Source organism: Coptis chinensis, chromosome 7 (assembly GCF_015680905.1).
Source record: "Coptis chinensis isolate HL-2020 chromosome 7, ASM1568090v1, whole genome shotgun sequence".
Classification (NCBI taxonomy): Eukaryota; Viridiplantae; Streptophyta; class Magnoliopsida; order Ranunculales; family Ranunculaceae; genus Coptis; species Coptis chinensis.
In genome coordinates this window covers 72,044,422-72,062,177 of record NC_141462.1, presented here as the reverse complement: position 1 = coordinate 72,062,177, position 17,756 = coordinate 72,044,422, and the positions used below count along the sequence as shown (strand labels likewise).

The following is a 17,756-nucleotide window of genomic DNA, read 5'->3' as shown; positions in this document are numbered from 1 at the left end:
CTCTGATTGGGTCAAGGCCTAGACTGTTAGAAAGCTCTTTCTGAGCCAGTCGTTTTGACATATAATAGGCCCAATTCCAAGGTCTGAGTTCAAAGATACGGCCTGTGGAAGTTCTGTTGACTTTTCTGCTCTATTTCTGCTCGCGTTGACTTTAACTTTTCAGCGTTGACCGGGCTTTAAAAATACTTTTTCTCCTTGAATCTTGACCTTTAAGCATAGAACTTCTTAGCAACCAACATTTGCTCGTTTATCTCGCAAAAGTGACATGTTTCTTCACATATTTGACTTCAATGCTTGAAATACATAAACGCACGTAAACCTAACTCATATTTATTATACACATAATTGGTCTAAATGTAATGATATTAAGGGATTAAAACTACAGTTTTGGGCTCTTATCACCCACTCATAGTCAGCTGTTGTTTCAGACTGAAGCAGCACCTGACACATGATGAAAGACTTTCACGTTGAACTTACCCAACAAATTGTATGAAAGGCCACCGATACCTGTTAGTTTTGTAGGTGGCGTCTAACATGAAAACTGTTGGAAAAGTCCAAGCCAACTTGACATCTTCAGGATGGGCCCATAACCACCCCGTTATCTCCTCGGTATTCTCATCCTCTCTCAACTCCTCAAAGTAATGTTCTTTTGCTAATTTAATAACTCACGCAATCTCTACAATTGCGTGAGACCGTTCATATCCAATCTCCTTACCTTCTGCCTTGCAGTATATACTTAGGATATACTAGATATGTTTTCATGATACCTATTTTTGATGGAATCCAAAATTTGTTTAGGCTTTATTCCACACTTACTCATCTCTGACAAGTACTCGAACTTTGGAATGGTCAGACGAGTAGCAAATGCATGTCCTTCAAGGGTCTTTGCCAATGCATGGTTGTGAATACCATTTCTAACTTCTATTTTCCAACTATCGACAGTGCCGCATTGGAAAACACCTTTTAACTTAAATGGACATCCTGATTTCTTGCTTCCTGACTTTCTCTTATTAGCCCTCCCTTTGCCTTCCTTCTTGTGTGACCGATACACACCCGAGCACTCGCAAGCCAAATTCAATCTTGCTATTCGGTATTCCTTAGTATACTCTGACTTTTCAATTACCACAACCACATTAACTTGTTTTCCTCTAGCGGTTGCCCAACCAATTGCCTCACTACGTGTATGAAAGACATAAACACATAAATAACAACAACTATTATTAATACACTAATAAAATTTTATTTAAAAAATCAAAACAAATGAAATCAATGCCTACTCCATCATACCTTTTCCATAGTAAATATTTCTGTTGTATCACTTAAAATCGGTTGACAATCATCCACGTCATTTGAGTTTGCAGATGATCGATTCTCAGATCGCGGCAAATGATTATACATATAGAATAAAACAAGAGTCTAAAACAATTTGTGTAATGAGGGATTTCAAAGTCACAAAAAAAAAATTGAACTTCTCACTAAATTTAGTCCAAACGACCCAGGTACATCGGCCAACAGGGTCCCTAAACGCCCCAGTAATGTCGTTCAATAGAGAATCCAAACAACCCAGTAATGTCGTTGATCAGCTCCCAAATGTGTGTTTTATTATCCTTACATTACTGCATTACAACCCTTCTTATGCATAATAAAAAGACAACTCATAGCTTTTATTGTCTTTTTAAGATTACAGAGCAATTCAAACCACTTATCATAAAAGCTGCATTTTAGCACCAAAAGGAGCCTTATTTACGCTTATTATGAAGACTCGAAGCTGCTATGAAGAAGTGCTGAAAATGTCAAAGTCAAAGTCAAGGTCAAGGACTCAAAACCAGAGAGCTGAAAGTAAGGTCCTTAACTCAGAAGACTAAAGATGGATGTCCTTGATACAAAAGAAGGTTTTCTCTAAACCTAGCTTGATCAAGAAGAATTGAAAAAAGCAAAAGGAAAAAGCAAAAAGGAAAACATAAAGCAACCTTTGTGAGGTGTCTTGATTGTAGAGGGAGAGGGCAAATAAGTCTTTTATAAAAGTAGGGGTATAAGAACTCAAAAGTAAGATGAGAGAATGCACCTAGACTTATTCTAGTGTCATGTAGGAGTAGTGTAGGATTTAATTTTCAAGTTATTTACATTCAAGTTGTCTTACTTTTTGTTCTTCATTTTAATCAAGTTATTTTTTTTAAGTTTTGTTCTTCCTTTCAATCAAGTTATTTCTTCCAAGTTGTGTTTCAATCTTTAAATCAACAGTCTTTTCTAATGTTCTTCAATACAACTAGAGTTAACAAAACAAGTCCTAAAAGCTAATAAACCTACCTTTCTTCCTTCAAACTCCCATTCATTCAAGCTCTAAACAATTTATGGTGAACCTCAATCAAATAAACTTTGAACTTACCACAACTACAGCTTCAAATGGCGCCACCGTCATAGATTGAAGGAGCATGGATGCTTAGTTGAGCACCTAAGGAGGGAAGCATCACTCTCACCCTTTCATTTCTTGTTTTTATTTTTGTTGATATATTTCGTTATTTTTCAATACAGATCTGTTTTATTTCAAATCCAGGTTCGACATTCAACCACTGGAGAGGAGTTAAAGTTGTTGCCGGAAGACAGACAAAGTTGGTCGGAACCGACTGGGCGACCGCCCGCGCGTCTGCCCTATTGGTGGCGCGCAACTGCCCAGCCACCTTAGCACAGTTACAGTTCATTTTTTCACAATTCGTTCATTTGGTTGTAACTAAGGATCCGGATTTTGTAATAGAGTAGTATAAATCAGTGGACTTTGTTGTAATAGATAGAGATAAAAAGAAAAACGAAAAAAAAAGAAAAAAAATGAGTTTTTGATTGATTATGTGGATGAACATGAGTTGAACACTTGGTTGAAGTTGTGAAACTTATCAAGATTTAGAGTTTTCATTACCTTGGGAAGTTCAAGTGTGTGAGACGAGTCGGGAATCATACGCTCGCACACTTTGAATAAACTTGGTAATCAACACTCTAATTAAGATTGACTCTAGTTAATCTAGGTGAAAAAAAAAAGAATTGCAAAATGTTGGAGTAAAATGGGCAAAATGGATCTATTCAAAGCATTTTATTAGATCAATTGGAAACTATGGACTATCATGGAGAATGCCTAATATTTATAAGCATATGAAAAGACTGGACTTGGACATGTTTTAAATCCTATTTGGATCCCTAAGACGCTGGACTCATTGATTGGATCAAATCCTGCAAAAAAGATAGACATCAACAAAAACAAAAGAAGAAACCCTACACCCATGCGTCCAGACGCACGAAGCCCAGCAGTCCACACTTTTTTAGTTTAGGTTAAAGTCAATTGGGACTTGGTCAAATTAAAGTCAGTGGAAACAAGGAATTAGGCCTAAAATCCCATGTTTAGATGTTTCTAGTGCTCATTGTAACCTATATAACACTACAAGAAATAAGGTTTTCAGTGACGAAAAAATTTGTCGCCAAAAATTGAAAAAACATCGCTAAAAGTATTCAGCGACGTTTTTTGTATCGTCCCAACATCGTGGGTAAAGGTATAGTCGGCAATTCTATTAGGCGACGATTTTTTACTGTCGCCAAAGATTTCCCAATCAGCGACGTTTTCCATCGTGGCCAAAGCTATAAAATCGTCGCCAAATTTAGTTGTTGTTATCAATATTAAAACGTCACCAAATGGTACACCTACTGCGACGTTCATTTAAAGGTTACTTTTGATAACTCTTTGGCTATGTTTTAATCGTCACTAAAGATCCAAAATTTTCAAAAATTTGGTTGTTTTGCCAACATTTTACAACGCAACCAAATATTTTTATTGGCCACATTTTTAATTTCGTAGCCAAAAGCATTACTAATGGTCAAATATTTTGATTTTATAATTACACGGTATTTGATACCAATATGGTATTGTCATTGAAAGTTTTGCTATTTTTTATCATTTTTTTTTTCTTTGCATAATCAAAATATTCTATTTTTTTAGAAACAATTAATTTCACTAAGATACAACAATTAAACTTAAAAGGAAAACATATAAAAAAATATAGCACAAGAACATAAAATGACCAACAAATTTTCCAGAAGTAAGCTTGTATGAGTGAGTTAATTAATAATTGTTACAATCTAAAACAGAAATGGAGTTACATAAAATCGTCTATTGGGCATTTGTGCGCATAATTACATGGTTCTCTTTTGAATTTTGTCTTCACAAAAAGATCATAAATTACACCCTGCTTCGCAAACTCTTGTAACACCAAACCACTTTTATTGGGTATAAGTCAATCTGCAAACAATAATCATACAAATCAAATCGCTATAAAAAAAAATGAGATAGGAAAAGGTAAATGTTGATATTATTACTGTACAAAGTCAAAAAATTGCCGAAGTTATCAATTGAAAGAACAATAACAACGCAATATGTCAAGCTTATGAAATCCAAGTGATTTAAAGGAAGTGCATAAGATGACTTCACATCAGCCTAAAAGAGGCATCTTTGTGCGGTTGAACAAAGGCAACATTGTAACCAAAGATTTTGGCTCCAACACCATCTCCTAGGAATGGAAAAACTAGCAAGAGAGTGCACTTTGTGAGAATTATCTCATTAAGGAAGTGGCTGACTAGTAAACTTAAGGTTGGGTAAGAGTGTAAGACAAGTGAGCATTTATAACATTCAAGTCAATTGACTTCAAACACTACTAAATAAGATCTTGAAACAGTTCATTTTGATCATTCAAAGATCATGTAGTTTCATGTAAATCATCTATAAAAATGCGCATGGGGTTCAGGTGTGTTTTTAAAATGTGTAGCAAAGAGTGAACTCCTAGTGAAATTTTGTTCTCAATGCAAGGAGAAATTCATTGACTTGGGTTAGATCATACTTGAGAATGCTGAAGTGATCTGGGTTCTGCCTCCAATGTTGACATCAGTAGAGTTCGAAGAAATATGACAACTTCTGGGCAGAACTAGCTTCTGGAACTGTCTGGTGACCTGCAGAACAAAGTAGATCAAACAACATTCATATCCAGGAACTTTAGCATCTCAATCAAACAAGTGCTGAGGTTGCAAACAAAATAGTAAGACAATAAGACCAAAAGAAGTACACATACGGAGAGAACCATGGAGTACAAGAAAGATCCAATGGCAATGTCACGCCCATGTGTTATTAGACAACACATCCGATACTCAAAATAAATAATGCCTTCATAGAAGGACAATAACTCGTCTTTGCAAGATGTCTGTGCATTAGTGAAAAAAACTAGAACAAGGAAGTTGCTTTATTTAAGTTGGAAACTACCTCACAAAATTGAGCTCTGGTATGATGTATGCGACGCCGAGCACAAGCCGCAAAGTACGGAGTGTCCATGCTCATCTCCATCAATGGTTTAACCAACAAGTTCAAGAGTTTGAAGTCCAATGGCTTCTTATTCACTACAACAACAAAATATTGCAATAGGACACCATAAAATACCTAAGAAAAAATGTTAACAATTCATTTCAAGAACACTTGCTGTTCTTTTTATTAAATGCCAAGCTTAACTGTCACATACTCAAGTGCAACTCAAACTTAGATCTAAGTATACTAAAAATTAAACTTAGTTGAACATTAGGGTGAATTTTAGTGTCACAAGCACAACCCAAAAGATTATTAACTTCAGAACCTGTGTTCTGACACAAAGTCACCCTTGTGTCAACCAACCCCAAAAGTTTGTAGTAATTGTTACCTAAAAGAAACTAAAGTTTTAACTCCATTATATTATATTTTTATACTTTATATGACCAAAAAAAAAAAACACTAGCAAACAGTTTTGCTCAAGAAAGCATATAAATGACACCAAAATAGATCAGATATGAAATGAGCCTAGCATAACATAAGCTAAAGCTGGCAAGAGTACCGTTAAGTCAGGACCTAAGTTCCATTTGGTTTTAATGGCACTCCCTTGATTCACTATACTAAAAAATGGTAAAAGAAGCCACTCACAGATATAATAATACATTGATGTTGAAACTTATGAAGCTTTCGTTAAATCAATTATTAAGTCCAAGAACTCAAAGCACATCAAGTACCAAATCCAAAGTCCGTGCAAAATTCATTGTCACTTCACTAACCAAATAGCCAATACCACCCGATTTTTATTTGTTTAGTATCTCTTCTTTCAAAACTAATAACAGTGAATTATTTTGAACAATTGTACATACTAACATACATGCAATTGTCAATACCACTATGACTATCCAATGTAGGTGAACACAAATTCTTTACTTAAACTATCGATTGCAAAGCATCGTTACTAAATATAAAACAAATAACTAATTATTAACCCAAAGTTCCCATTGTTAACGCAAACAAATAACTAATTAGTACAAAGTTCCTAAATTCTACCATAGTAGTATATCTCCCTAAACCCAAACCAAATAATTAACACCACCTTTTTCAATTGTTCCTTCTAAATAAACAAAAACCAACATCAACCCTTTTAAAGAACTGCTAGAAAATTTAAAGAAAAAGCAATTCGCAAGTCGCAACATACTTACAAGAACTGCTAGAAAATTTAAAGAAAAAGCAATTCACAAGTAGCAACATACTTGGACAACAATACAACATAACCCGTCCTTTATGAGGAAGTAACAACGGACTCTTTAAGCAATATAAGAAACTAAAAGAAAAACTACAAAACCAACAACAAAATATAAAGGGAGCATTGGGTAGTGCTAAGAGGTCTTAGGAGGTATCTAGTCCGCTTGTGCACTGGTTGCATCTTGTAATTGTAAGTGAGCTTCTCTAACACTTGTACCACATTGTGCAACCAATTGAATAAAATTTACTTATAAAAAAAAAAAAAAAAAAAAAAAAAAAGACCATAGCGATTCCACACCAATAATTAAACTGATCCACAAACATCTCCCTTGAATATCATTAAAGAAAGTAGACACACCTATGTGCTAGCCTCAGATAAAACACCAAAAGTTATATAAACAAAAAAAAAACGAACTATGAATTCTACTACAATCAAGGACTACGTACCTTAAAACTTTGACAAGAGAAAGTCTAATGCATGCTGGTGCTCGTTGATTCTTGCTTGTTGGGCATCAATTCTATCTCAGGTTAATGTACGAAACTCTGCTAGAAGGCTCATTGCATCATCTGCCCTCATCAACATACAATCTAGAAACCACATACCACTATTGGGAGTTGTGTTACACACCACATAATAAAGGCATGCAATTAAGTAGATAGCCAGACTAAAAGTTTCACACAAAATATGACTAATTAGAGAGAAATCTTCTACCTGAACTTACACCTATATTCCAAATAACAAAACAACTATTCATCCATTATAAGTAACATCAATAATCTACTAGCTAGGAGTTATAGATATATGGATCACAAGTCTAACAAATGAAAGGCTAAAGCCTATTAACACATCAGAGAGAAAGAAAACTGTCATATTCACATTGTTTAGTGTTTTCCCATGTGCAGTACCCAATGTGTTTCAAATTAAAGTATTAACACATTGCAATTTGACTCAAGTTTGGTACTCTCACAGTACCTTCGACACTCTAAATAAAATGCATAACCAACAGTCCATATTAAATTATTAGCATCCTACAATATTTAACTTAATTTTCACACCCATTTACCAATTGAATGCAAAACCAACTATGTTCCAATACTATGAAGCCTTGCACATAACTTAACTTTCAGAATCCGAGCAGTTCCAGACACGACACATCAACAATTAAGACCACAGTAGTTGGTATTTCACAAGCAAGCAAACATAGTGTCCAACAATATTTACTATAAAAAGACTACCACGCTATTAAATTTATAAGAATCAAGCTGTTGAAAAAATATATATAACCCGCAAAAAACAAAGTCCTTTCTTCTACTTCAATAACAACCCATAGTCAAACCATACAAATGTATTTTAGTGGTTGGGCAGTGAAGGAACTGAAATTGAATGAAAAAATCACAACTTTCCAATCTGAATTTCCTACAAACAAGTTTAATGAAAGAATTTTTCCTTGCAACTTACCAAGCTTTGGTTGAACGAATGAAGAAGGGAGATTAAATCAGAAACCCCTCTTCTAATCTCATTCCGTTCCAATCCGATTTAAAGGAGAGTGAATCTCTTGCAATTACGGAATGCTCTGTATACAAAAAATCTAAATTTAACAAAAAAAGATTAAAAAAAAAAAACTAGAAGGATTAATTAAACAAAAACAAAAAGGTTGCCTTCTATTCTAATCTGATTGAGAGAGAGAGAAAGAGATGGAGGGAAACTTGGTAGGGAGGAACTCGAGGAAGAGGCAGAAGAGCATAGGGTTTCTTTTATTTTTTATTCTTTTTCTACCGTTTTTACGGTTTTACCGATTCTTTTGATTTTTGGACTCCAATTTCAAAACAATAGGCACCCAAGAATGAAAATATTGGCACTGGAAAATTGGGAAAGACTGGAAAACAATTTTCGACAGAATTGAGGGCCGCTAAAGATACCAAATTACCGACGATCTTTATAAGCGTCGCAATTGGCACTGGAAAATTGGGAAAGACTGGAAAACAATTTTCGACAGAATTGAGGGCCGCTAAAGATACCAAATTACCGACGATCTTTATAAGCGTCGCAAATGCTCTGACAACTACTGACGCTATTATCATCGCTGAAACTTACAAACTATTTAACTACGCATTTAACGTCGCTGAAAATTTAGCTACAATATTTTTGATGTCTCACAATACTATTTAGGACGATACAAGCGTCGTTGAAGTCATAATTTCATCTTGGAGACAAAAAACTATTACCGACGATAAAAAGTGTCGCTGATAGTATCTATTGCCTACGCTTTCCTAACGTTGCTAAAAGTTTCGTCGCTGAAAAGACCATTTGTTGTAGTGTAAATAGAGCATTTCAGTGCCAGATGTAAACATATTCATTCATAACTTATTGTCTTTAGAAATTGAGGCCGAGAAAATAATAATAAGATATTCGATTTTAGTTAGTCTTGGGCCTCATTAGTCTCCTTGTTCTTATATTCCTTTTTTCTTCTTCTTTTTCTTGTTATTCAATCATCTTCTATGGAAAGCTAATCTTTTCCATCAAGGGATGAGATGAAGCCAATGTTTAGGAATCTTTGATTCTTTTGGTTCATGGTGTTCTTCATATCATGTTAGTACTTAAGTTTTTAGTTGTTAATCACATTCATCCAGACCCAGAGGTGGAAGTTTAGAACATTATTTTATTTATTGCAATTGAATATCATGCTAGTGTTCTTTACTTTTCTTATAGTTGTGTAGTGTTTAATAGTTAGGGAAGTATATTCATGGAATGGCTGCACCAGGGAAGTATTCTCTGTGTTTGCTTTAGATGGTGGTTCATCGAATGACTACCTCAAGTGAAGTATTCCATGAGGTTACCTTATGTGGAAATTCATTGAATGATTGCCCAAGCTTACATAAATGGAAATAAGATATTAATAACACATGCATAAGAATAACTTAAAAGTAGAAATAAGTGTTTAATTAATGACTCTTAAATTTAGGCATTTAACTTAAAACCAATTAGTGACAAGTGGAGAGACCCCAGGATTTATATATTGATTGGCTAGGCTTTACACACCTGATAAGATTATAATCTCAACACGCCCCTTCACGTGTGGCGTAATCTTGAGCCTAACACATGGACAATTTTTTAAACGGGTGATGCGGAGTAACATGGGCCATTTGGGTAAGAGAAATAACTCGCTCTGATACCATATAAAATTTAGGCATCCAAGTTAAAACCAATTGGTGACAAGTGGACAGACCCTAAGATTTGTATTTTGATTGGCTAGGCTTTACACACTCGATATAGGATTATAATCTCAACAATGATGTTTCATCGTATCCAAAAAGGCATCAACCTTTGAATGGTGTCTGATTGTAGTCTACTTGTGAGAACAACATGAATCAAAAGGTTAACAGATCAAACACATTGGTGAACTCAATTCTCTTCAATTTATCTTTCATTCATACTCTCTTTAAATTTCCAATTCCTAGTCTTTAATTTAATTAGTTAGTTTAGTTTAATTCAAATTCTCTATAACAACCATTTTTAATCCCTCGACTTCCTTTCCCTCTCGACCTTCGTCAGTGGTACGAATAAAAAATGGATTAATACCTTACTCATTCTTTACTCTCGATGGTTATTTAGGTTTTGATCTGTGTAGGTTACAATCAATGACGCTCCATACCATCATCCATCATTCATATGTCATTATCATCACACAAGACCGATGTAGTCAATGTGAGAGGCACCAATGACGTACATAAAGCTGCAGAGATTAAGAAGTTAGAATAGCTAAGAAGCTTAGCATTTTTGGTTTGATAGAGACAAAGGTTAAAGCTCAAAAGTTTGATTATATATGAAACATTTTGTTGTCCACAATGGAGACATGTTGATAATTAATTATGCTCATAGTCGTGCTGGTAGAATATGGGTATGCTGGGATCCTCTTTTGGTGTATGATCAGAAGTTGGCTGAGTTTGACCAATGCATTCAATGCAAACTCAAGTTTATGCCTAGCAGTGAAGTTTATCTTTTAACAGTGGTGTGTGATATGCAAGTAATAGACTCGGTGAGAGACTCATATTGTGGCATGATCTTATGACTATAAGTATGTAATTCAGTTCATGGACCATGGTGTGTTGGATATAAATGGGGCAGGTTTCCCATCCCAACCCCTGATTTCAATTTCATCCCTAGCCCCATCCCCACTTGAAAGGCAATCAGGGATTCCTCATACTCGCCCCGACCACTTGGGTACTGGATCCCCATGTACCCGCCCCACTACCCAGTGACCAAATTAATTAAAAAGGAATTCCTTATTTAACAATGGTGTATGCAAGTAATAGATTCGGTGAGAGATTGTGATTGTGGCATGATCTTCTGGCTATAAGTAATTTGTTCAAGGAGCATGGTGTGTTGGGATGTAAATAGGGAGGGGGGAATTGAATGAAATTGAAATTGGGGATGGAGATGGGTATGGAAACCCCCTTTGAGGCAGGCGAGGAATGAGGAATCCCCATACCAATCCCCCATTAACCAACTTGATAATAATAAAATAAAAATCCATATCTATTATACTCACTTAAATAAACTATTTTTCATCTACATATTAAAGACACTTTATGAATTTGACATTAGCCTAGTTGAACGATGATATTAAAGTCTTGAGTTTGATTTCTACTCTTGCAACATTTTTACAAATATGCATAATATAATATATACATATTACATACACCACATACTTAATTGGGACGGGGTTGGGTAGAGGACCCCATTCCTTGTCCCTACGCCATACCCGCTTGGAAAGAGTTGGGGATTCTCCATCCCCATTTAGCACCTTCCATACTTGCCCCATTAAGGTCGAGTCTCCATGGAGCTCCGTCTCCATTGGTATTTTTTACGACCCTAGGCGTGTGTGGAGGGGACTTCAATAATATCATATCAGCTAGTGAGAGAGAGTAAGAGGTGACCATATACATCCTAAGGTAGCTCATAACATTATTATATGCCTTCAAACTCAGGACTGTCTGATTTAAATTCCATTGCTTTTCTCTTTATATGGTGGAATAAATTTGTAAGTGGAGGATGTATTATGTCAAGAACTGATTAGTGGACATAGTTTGGCATATTTTACACAAGAGCTTCTAACTTAATTAGTTGTGTTCCCCTCTCCTCATGCGTGAGGTTGCAAGTTCGAATCCCACAAAATATTGGTTAGGAATTATTTCTTGTGTAATTATGTGATGGGCCTTTGGGCTAGAGACAGGGTGCTACTACGATAGTTGGACCAAGGAGCTAAAGCAAGTCTTCATGGATAAGGTGGAGGCGGTTGGGTCTACTCAAAATGGCACCTCGGCAAGAGCCTTCGGGGTAGATGAACCTTCGGGCAATATAAGCCTTCGGGCTTTAGGTTCTTTAGTGTAACCGGTGTGGGTCTGCCTTAAACAGCTAAATATTTCAATCAACCAATGGTAGAGCATTTGATTGTAGATCAAGAGGTCACCGGTTCAAACCCAGTTGGGCCCTCGTTGTTTGAATGTCTTGGCGGAAGCCTACTATGGTAAGATTATTACAGGACTTGAAAGGGAATTTAACTTGTCAGATCATCAGAAAGCTGCTATTTGTTGTGTACAGCCCGGACATGCCAATGACTTTCTCTTTGCTATTCCTATGGATAGTCTTGGACAACATATGTCACCGGTTAAGTATCGGGCTATCCTTCGTTACCGCCTCATGATCCCGTTGTATAATGATGGTGATCGATGTCCTGTGTGTATGAAGAGCTGCCTTGACACTTTTGGAGATCATGCAGCACAGTGCAAGCACGTTCCAGGGTTTAAATAATACAAGCATGACCATGTACGTGACATTTTATATGATGTAGTTTGGTGTGCTGGTATACAAGTGAAGAAGGAGGCTCTTGTCAACTTCCTCACTGATCCTATAGAAGGTAGATCGATGCTTTGCCCTGCAAATATTTTGTTATATAATTGGTTTGATGGAAAACATGTATGTGTGGATGTCACAAGGGTATCTCTTTTTGTTGGTTTTGGTAATGGAGTTTTTGGAGTAGGGCAAGCAGCTATTAGTGCATCTACAACGAAGGTGGAGAAACATGAAGGAGCGTGCATGGCTAGTCAGTTTGCATTTGATACATTTGGTTTTTTGGCGCTAGATGCGGTTGAGTTGTTTAGGAGGGTGCATAAAGTGTTGGACAACAATGTGATGACATCTAGTTCTCACGAATATGTGTTTATGAAGATTGGTTTTGCTATTCAAAAGGGGCTAGCGGTGCAATTTGTAGCGCGATTGACCTCTAAGTCATTTGTTTCGTTTATTTTCCATATCAATATATATATTTTTTGATGAAAAAAATGGTATATTTCCTTCCCTATATTTGTGGATTTTTTGCCTTATTGGGGTTTTGATCACTCACCAATGCTTTTGACTTGGAGGAAGTGTAGAGTACGTATGACCATATGCAACAATCCCATGTATGTGATGTATGTGTTGTTACAGAAATTAGAGTTGTTGAAACTTGAAAGAGAGGTTAAAGCCATCGGCCAGAGTAAACTTTTCTCATCTTCCTGAAAGAGAAGAATTAGCTAAACAAGAGTTACAAGATATGCAGATTCTACTACAGAGTAAACCAAGGAATGTAGTATTGGAAGAGAGAGAAAAGTTTTGTTAGAACTTAGAACAAATATAGTACATTAGCCAGAGCAAAAGCTATATATGGGCATGAAGCAGAAAAGTGAAGGCTTGTAGATGAAAGATGGGTATAAGTGTACAACATATTTCTTCAGTTGTATAAAGGAGAAGGTAGCAAGAAAAAGGTATATATATATATATAGGCACTATCAAATGAACATGGCTATACAGACATATAAATGGCAGAATGAAGTAGCTAAAAACCAAAGTAGAGTACTGTATTATACTCAGCTTTTGGGAACCCAGTGCAGTAATAAGTAATCGATACCGACTTTTTCTTGAACTTGAAGACCACAAATATCGTTTCGGGAACCTATGGCAATGTAGTTGGAGGCAAAAATCACAGATAAAGATGTCAAAGATGTTATGGTTGATATGCAAGACAATAAAGTTCAAAGACCTTATGGACATAACCCATTTTTCTTCAAGGCTTGGTGGAGACAGTGGGAAAAGACTTTACCAGTGCAGTTAAGAATGTACTAAAAAGTTATAAACTTCTGAGGGTAGTGAATTCTACTTTCCTTTTTCTAATACCAAAAGTAGCTACTCCTACTAAGGTAGATGATTAATTTCAGACCAATCACATCGTGTAACAACATTTATAAATGTGTTACTGAGATCATCACCAACAGATTGAAGATCGACTTGCATCATTGATTAGTACTTTTGAATCAAACTACATCCATCCCTGACAGATCCATTCAAGACAACACATGAGTTGTTGAGGGAGTATGAAAGGAAGCATGACACTCCTATGTGTTTAGTGAATGAAGCTTGACATCCAAAAGGCTTATGATATGGTTAGTTGGGAGACAGTGGATTTTATAATGGAGATATTCCAATTCCCACTGAAACTAATGAAGTAGTAAAATTGTGCAGCAGCTCCCCACCTATAAATGGAGCTCCAGAAGGATTTTCTCAAGGTAAAAGAGGATTAAGGTAGAAAGATCCTATTTCTCCGTACCTTTTCGTTCTAGTCATGGAGGTTCAGGAAAGTATTGTGAAGGACAAAGATAGAAGCAAACCAAATCAAGCTTTACTCCAAATGTAAAAAGAGAGAAACATGAGTGAAGATACTTTGGTCATTTTAGGTGGGCAGGGATAGTAGGTGTTATTTAAGAAAAATATTTATGTGCATTGGATTAAATGGATATGATGATGCCATGTGGCAATTTGAATTATTTTTGTCTTGTAAGAGTCAATGGGTATTTTGGTCATTTTACGTGGTGAGGGGTAGAATTGTCATTGCACTACTAATTGGATGGCATCCAGTCAAAGAGGGATGACTTGGTCAAGCTGTGAAATTGGGAGTTGAAGTCTAACAATCGAAAAATTGGGGGTGGAAGTCTAATTGGCAAACTGTTTAAAATGACGTAACTGCTTCCCATGGTCCTGCTCTACTCTTATCGTCTTATGTACCAGATTGCTCCAAACATGCACCCCTTACAATTTTTTCACCAGTCAAGCCCGTAATAAGATTGTTACACTAGATGGTCATAGTAACAAGGAGAAAAGAAAAGCCTTCATTCTGAGGATGAAATGGATTCTTTGGGCTGGAAAATTGTGATCCATGCTAAATTCAATCCAAAGGAATTACTTTATGTACCAAACACCATAACGCTTGAGCCTAATATATCCCAAGATGCACGACTAACACAACAAACTACAAGTTTAAGAAACTGCTTCCCAAACCATACAGTTGTTTTTACACGTAAAACATCCTACATTTACCCTTGTCACAAAACTAACAATATCATGGACTCACTAAAACTGGCAGATATTCTAATGTAATCATTGGTTTCGCTTAACCTCTTCATTGCCTTATAAATATCACACGTGATAGCTCATGTCAACAACCTGTGCAGTTGTGCTACACAACTTGCATTATTATACTCAAAATACAGAGGAATTTAAAAGTGAACTAAATTAAATACAATCAAGTCTCTCCAGATGCATTATATAATGTGGAGGGGTAGGAAGCTCTTCCTAGTTTTGGAAGTGTATTCCTTTTATCTATATATATATATATATATATATATATATAATGTGGAGAGATCCGTTTACCATGGTTTATACCACCCCTAGTGGCACACCAAGAACATGATTTACAGGCTTGATATATCCTCCTGCAACTGCACTAGGCTGCCTATATGTGTATGGGTTTCATTACCCCCAGCATTCCTAACAACCCAACCTAAGTCACTTAGAGAATGCATCGAAACTTGGACACAATTATTTGCAAGATAGTGTGTCTTGACAGGAATCATTTTGGAAGTTTTCTGTAAATGTACTCCTTAGAGGTCTAGTGTATACAAAAGCCCCCGAACAACAGCCTTCAGATTAAACATTCATAATCAGATGTGATGAGACAGTTAGCAACTAACAAGATGATACAACACATTCAGTCGTTCAGAAGAAACCTAATGCAGACATAACTTGTAAGTACACCTATACAAGCAACAAAATAACCAAAACCGCTATAAGCATGAAGGATTACTTTTCCAACAATCCAAATTGAGATATCAGGGGTCAACATCCATTCAGAAGTTGCAAAAACAAACTTAAGGTGTTGTCTACCCCCACAAACTATTACATATTAGCTTGTAGATGAGACTACAAGGGAGACACTAGCATATAACAAATCACAACTCACAGGTGTTGTTCTATGAAAGGATTTTGCAGTAAAACTTGAATAACAAACCAAATATCATATCGAAACAAGTTCTCCAGCCCACATACTATAAACATGTCACTTAAGCAGATTGTACTAAATGCAAATACCCATGTACTCAGCTAGCACGGCTTTTGAAAACGTCAAGATCCATTTCAGTAGGATCAGTTGCTTGCAGTTCAACCTGGATACCATCTAATTCCCTCTTGAACCTGTCCTTGGAGGCCGCATAAATCATTTTGCTCCTCACCCTAGAAGCATCAGGGGACCTTTGCAGAGCAAGAAAAGAGAATCATACATATAAATAGTTGCTCTGAAGCATAAGGTAAAACGCAAACTTCTAATAGAAATGCAATTTACCAAGCAATGAAGAAAATCCTGCTTTTCTGGCAATTCTCTGCTGTTACAAAGTCATAATCATAGACAGCATATCGACACTCATCCGCAGGAAGGCTAGCAGCGAAATCCTCATAACTTTCAGTGGGTTCGCCAAGCTTTTCCACCGTAACCTGCTTCTGTTTGTCTTCTATCTTGAAGACAATGAAACGGTAGGTTCTTTTCGCTTTCAGTTCCAAAAATTTCAGCTTGCAATCATCATGCACAGCAATCCCAGACGCTGCATTGGCCTATGAATAGCAAAGAACAGCATCAGATATTACATGTCAAATGTGTAGAAAAAGTTTCAAAAAAAAAAGATCTCTAAAAATTCAAGTCATTCATAACAATCGTATTCAAATATGGGGACAACAATACACATTGATAAATATGTACCACAGGATTCAAGTATTAAAAAAATTGTGTTGAATTGGCTAATTTGAAACAAACTGTGTGGAATTAGGTCCTGTTTTCGACCAGATGGAGATATCATACAAAAATCCAGCTCGCACCAAAATGGCTATTTGCAAGGTTAAAAAAACTCGAGATGAGCTTAATTTTCAAAACGATAATCTCCACTATGTCAAGGTCATCCGACCTAAGAGACAAATTTGATTCCCTTTCTAGTAACATATTATTTATGAACTTATTACAATAATCAGATCCCTATAAAAGTTGATTTAAACCCAACACTTTAAAGCTTTTAAACAAATGAGATCTGCAAATCTAAAGAAAAACTACATCAAAGTCTACGCAAGAAAACTATAGATCAGATCTACAGATCAAACGCAAAACTTAGATCTGTGAACCAATCCAACAAAATCATTAAAAAAAACATTCAGCTGAATCAGACAAAATACACATACCAATTACAGATCAAGAACCAAAATCAAAACCCTAATAGTGTAAAGGGCAAAAAAGGCATCATATAAAAATGAGAGGAAGAGAACTCACCATGTTTTTTTCAACGAGGAGAGAATCTAGGGCACACACAGAAAAGAAGGGAGAGAAAATATAGGCGGATGGCGTGTTTGTGAAATTGTTTGAGTCCTTTCCTTTCCTTTGGCTGCTGCCTCACTCTTTTAATATCTTCATCATGGTCAGAATTGTCCACTACTATACTACTACTACTACTTTTGACCAGTTATGTTATGACACGTCATCCGTGACACCCTACCCCCCATGTTGTTGCTGCACGTATGTATATAGGGTTGATGGTTGGGGGCTGGGTAGGGCTAACCCAATAAACAAGCTGCGGAGTCTACGACCCGTACTTGCAAGGCCCAAAGTATATATCCATATACGATGGACTCTTCTTCCAAAGGCTGAGTCCATTGGTCCAAAAACATATGTGCAAAATCAGTCCTCTAACAGCATCTCCCAATGGAGACTGGAAACCACATATAGCTTGTGAAAATCAGTCCTCCACTAAACACAATGAATTAGAAACTAATTTTTTT

At 36.2% G+C, this 17,756-nt stretch overlaps 1 protein-coding gene and 1 long non-coding RNA gene across 2 annotated transcripts; both read right to left on the bottom strand.

Annotated features, from left to right (window-relative positions):
* Window positions 1-4,059: 4,059 nt before the first annotated feature.
* On the bottom strand, window positions 4,060-8,147 carry LOC147488711 (uncharacterized). The gene is made up of 5 exons (XR_015201785.1): window positions 8,031-8,147; window positions 7,019-7,176; window positions 5,291-5,424; window positions 4,875-4,983; window positions 4,060-4,279 (listed from the first exon to the last, which is right to left on the bottom strand). It is a non-coding gene; the product is annotated as an uncharacterized LOC147488711 (long non-coding RNA).
* A 7,568-nt stretch (window positions 8,148-15,715) lies between these two features.
* Window positions 15,716-17,501, bottom strand: LOC147488710 (actin-depolymerizing factor 2). The gene is made up of 3 exons (XM_086572065.1): window positions 17,251-17,501; window positions 16,282-16,547; window positions 15,716-16,190 (listed from the first exon to the last, which is right to left on the bottom strand). The coding sequence occupies exons 1-3, from the start codon at window positions 17,251-17,253 to the stop codon at window positions 16,040-16,042; spliced, it is 420 nt and encodes a 139-aa protein (XP_086428191.1). The 5' UTR covers window positions 17,254-17,501; the 3' UTR covers window positions 15,716-16,039.
* Window positions 17,502-17,756: the final 255 nt, after the last annotated feature.

Bases quoted from the DNA above. Each gene is read 5' to 3' on its own strand.
- LOC147488710 (XM_086572065.1), bottom strand. The intron at 16,191-16,281 runs GTAAATTGCATT...TGCTCTGCAAAG, and splicing joins AGGATTTTCTTCATTGCTTG to GTCCCCTGATGCTTCTAGGG.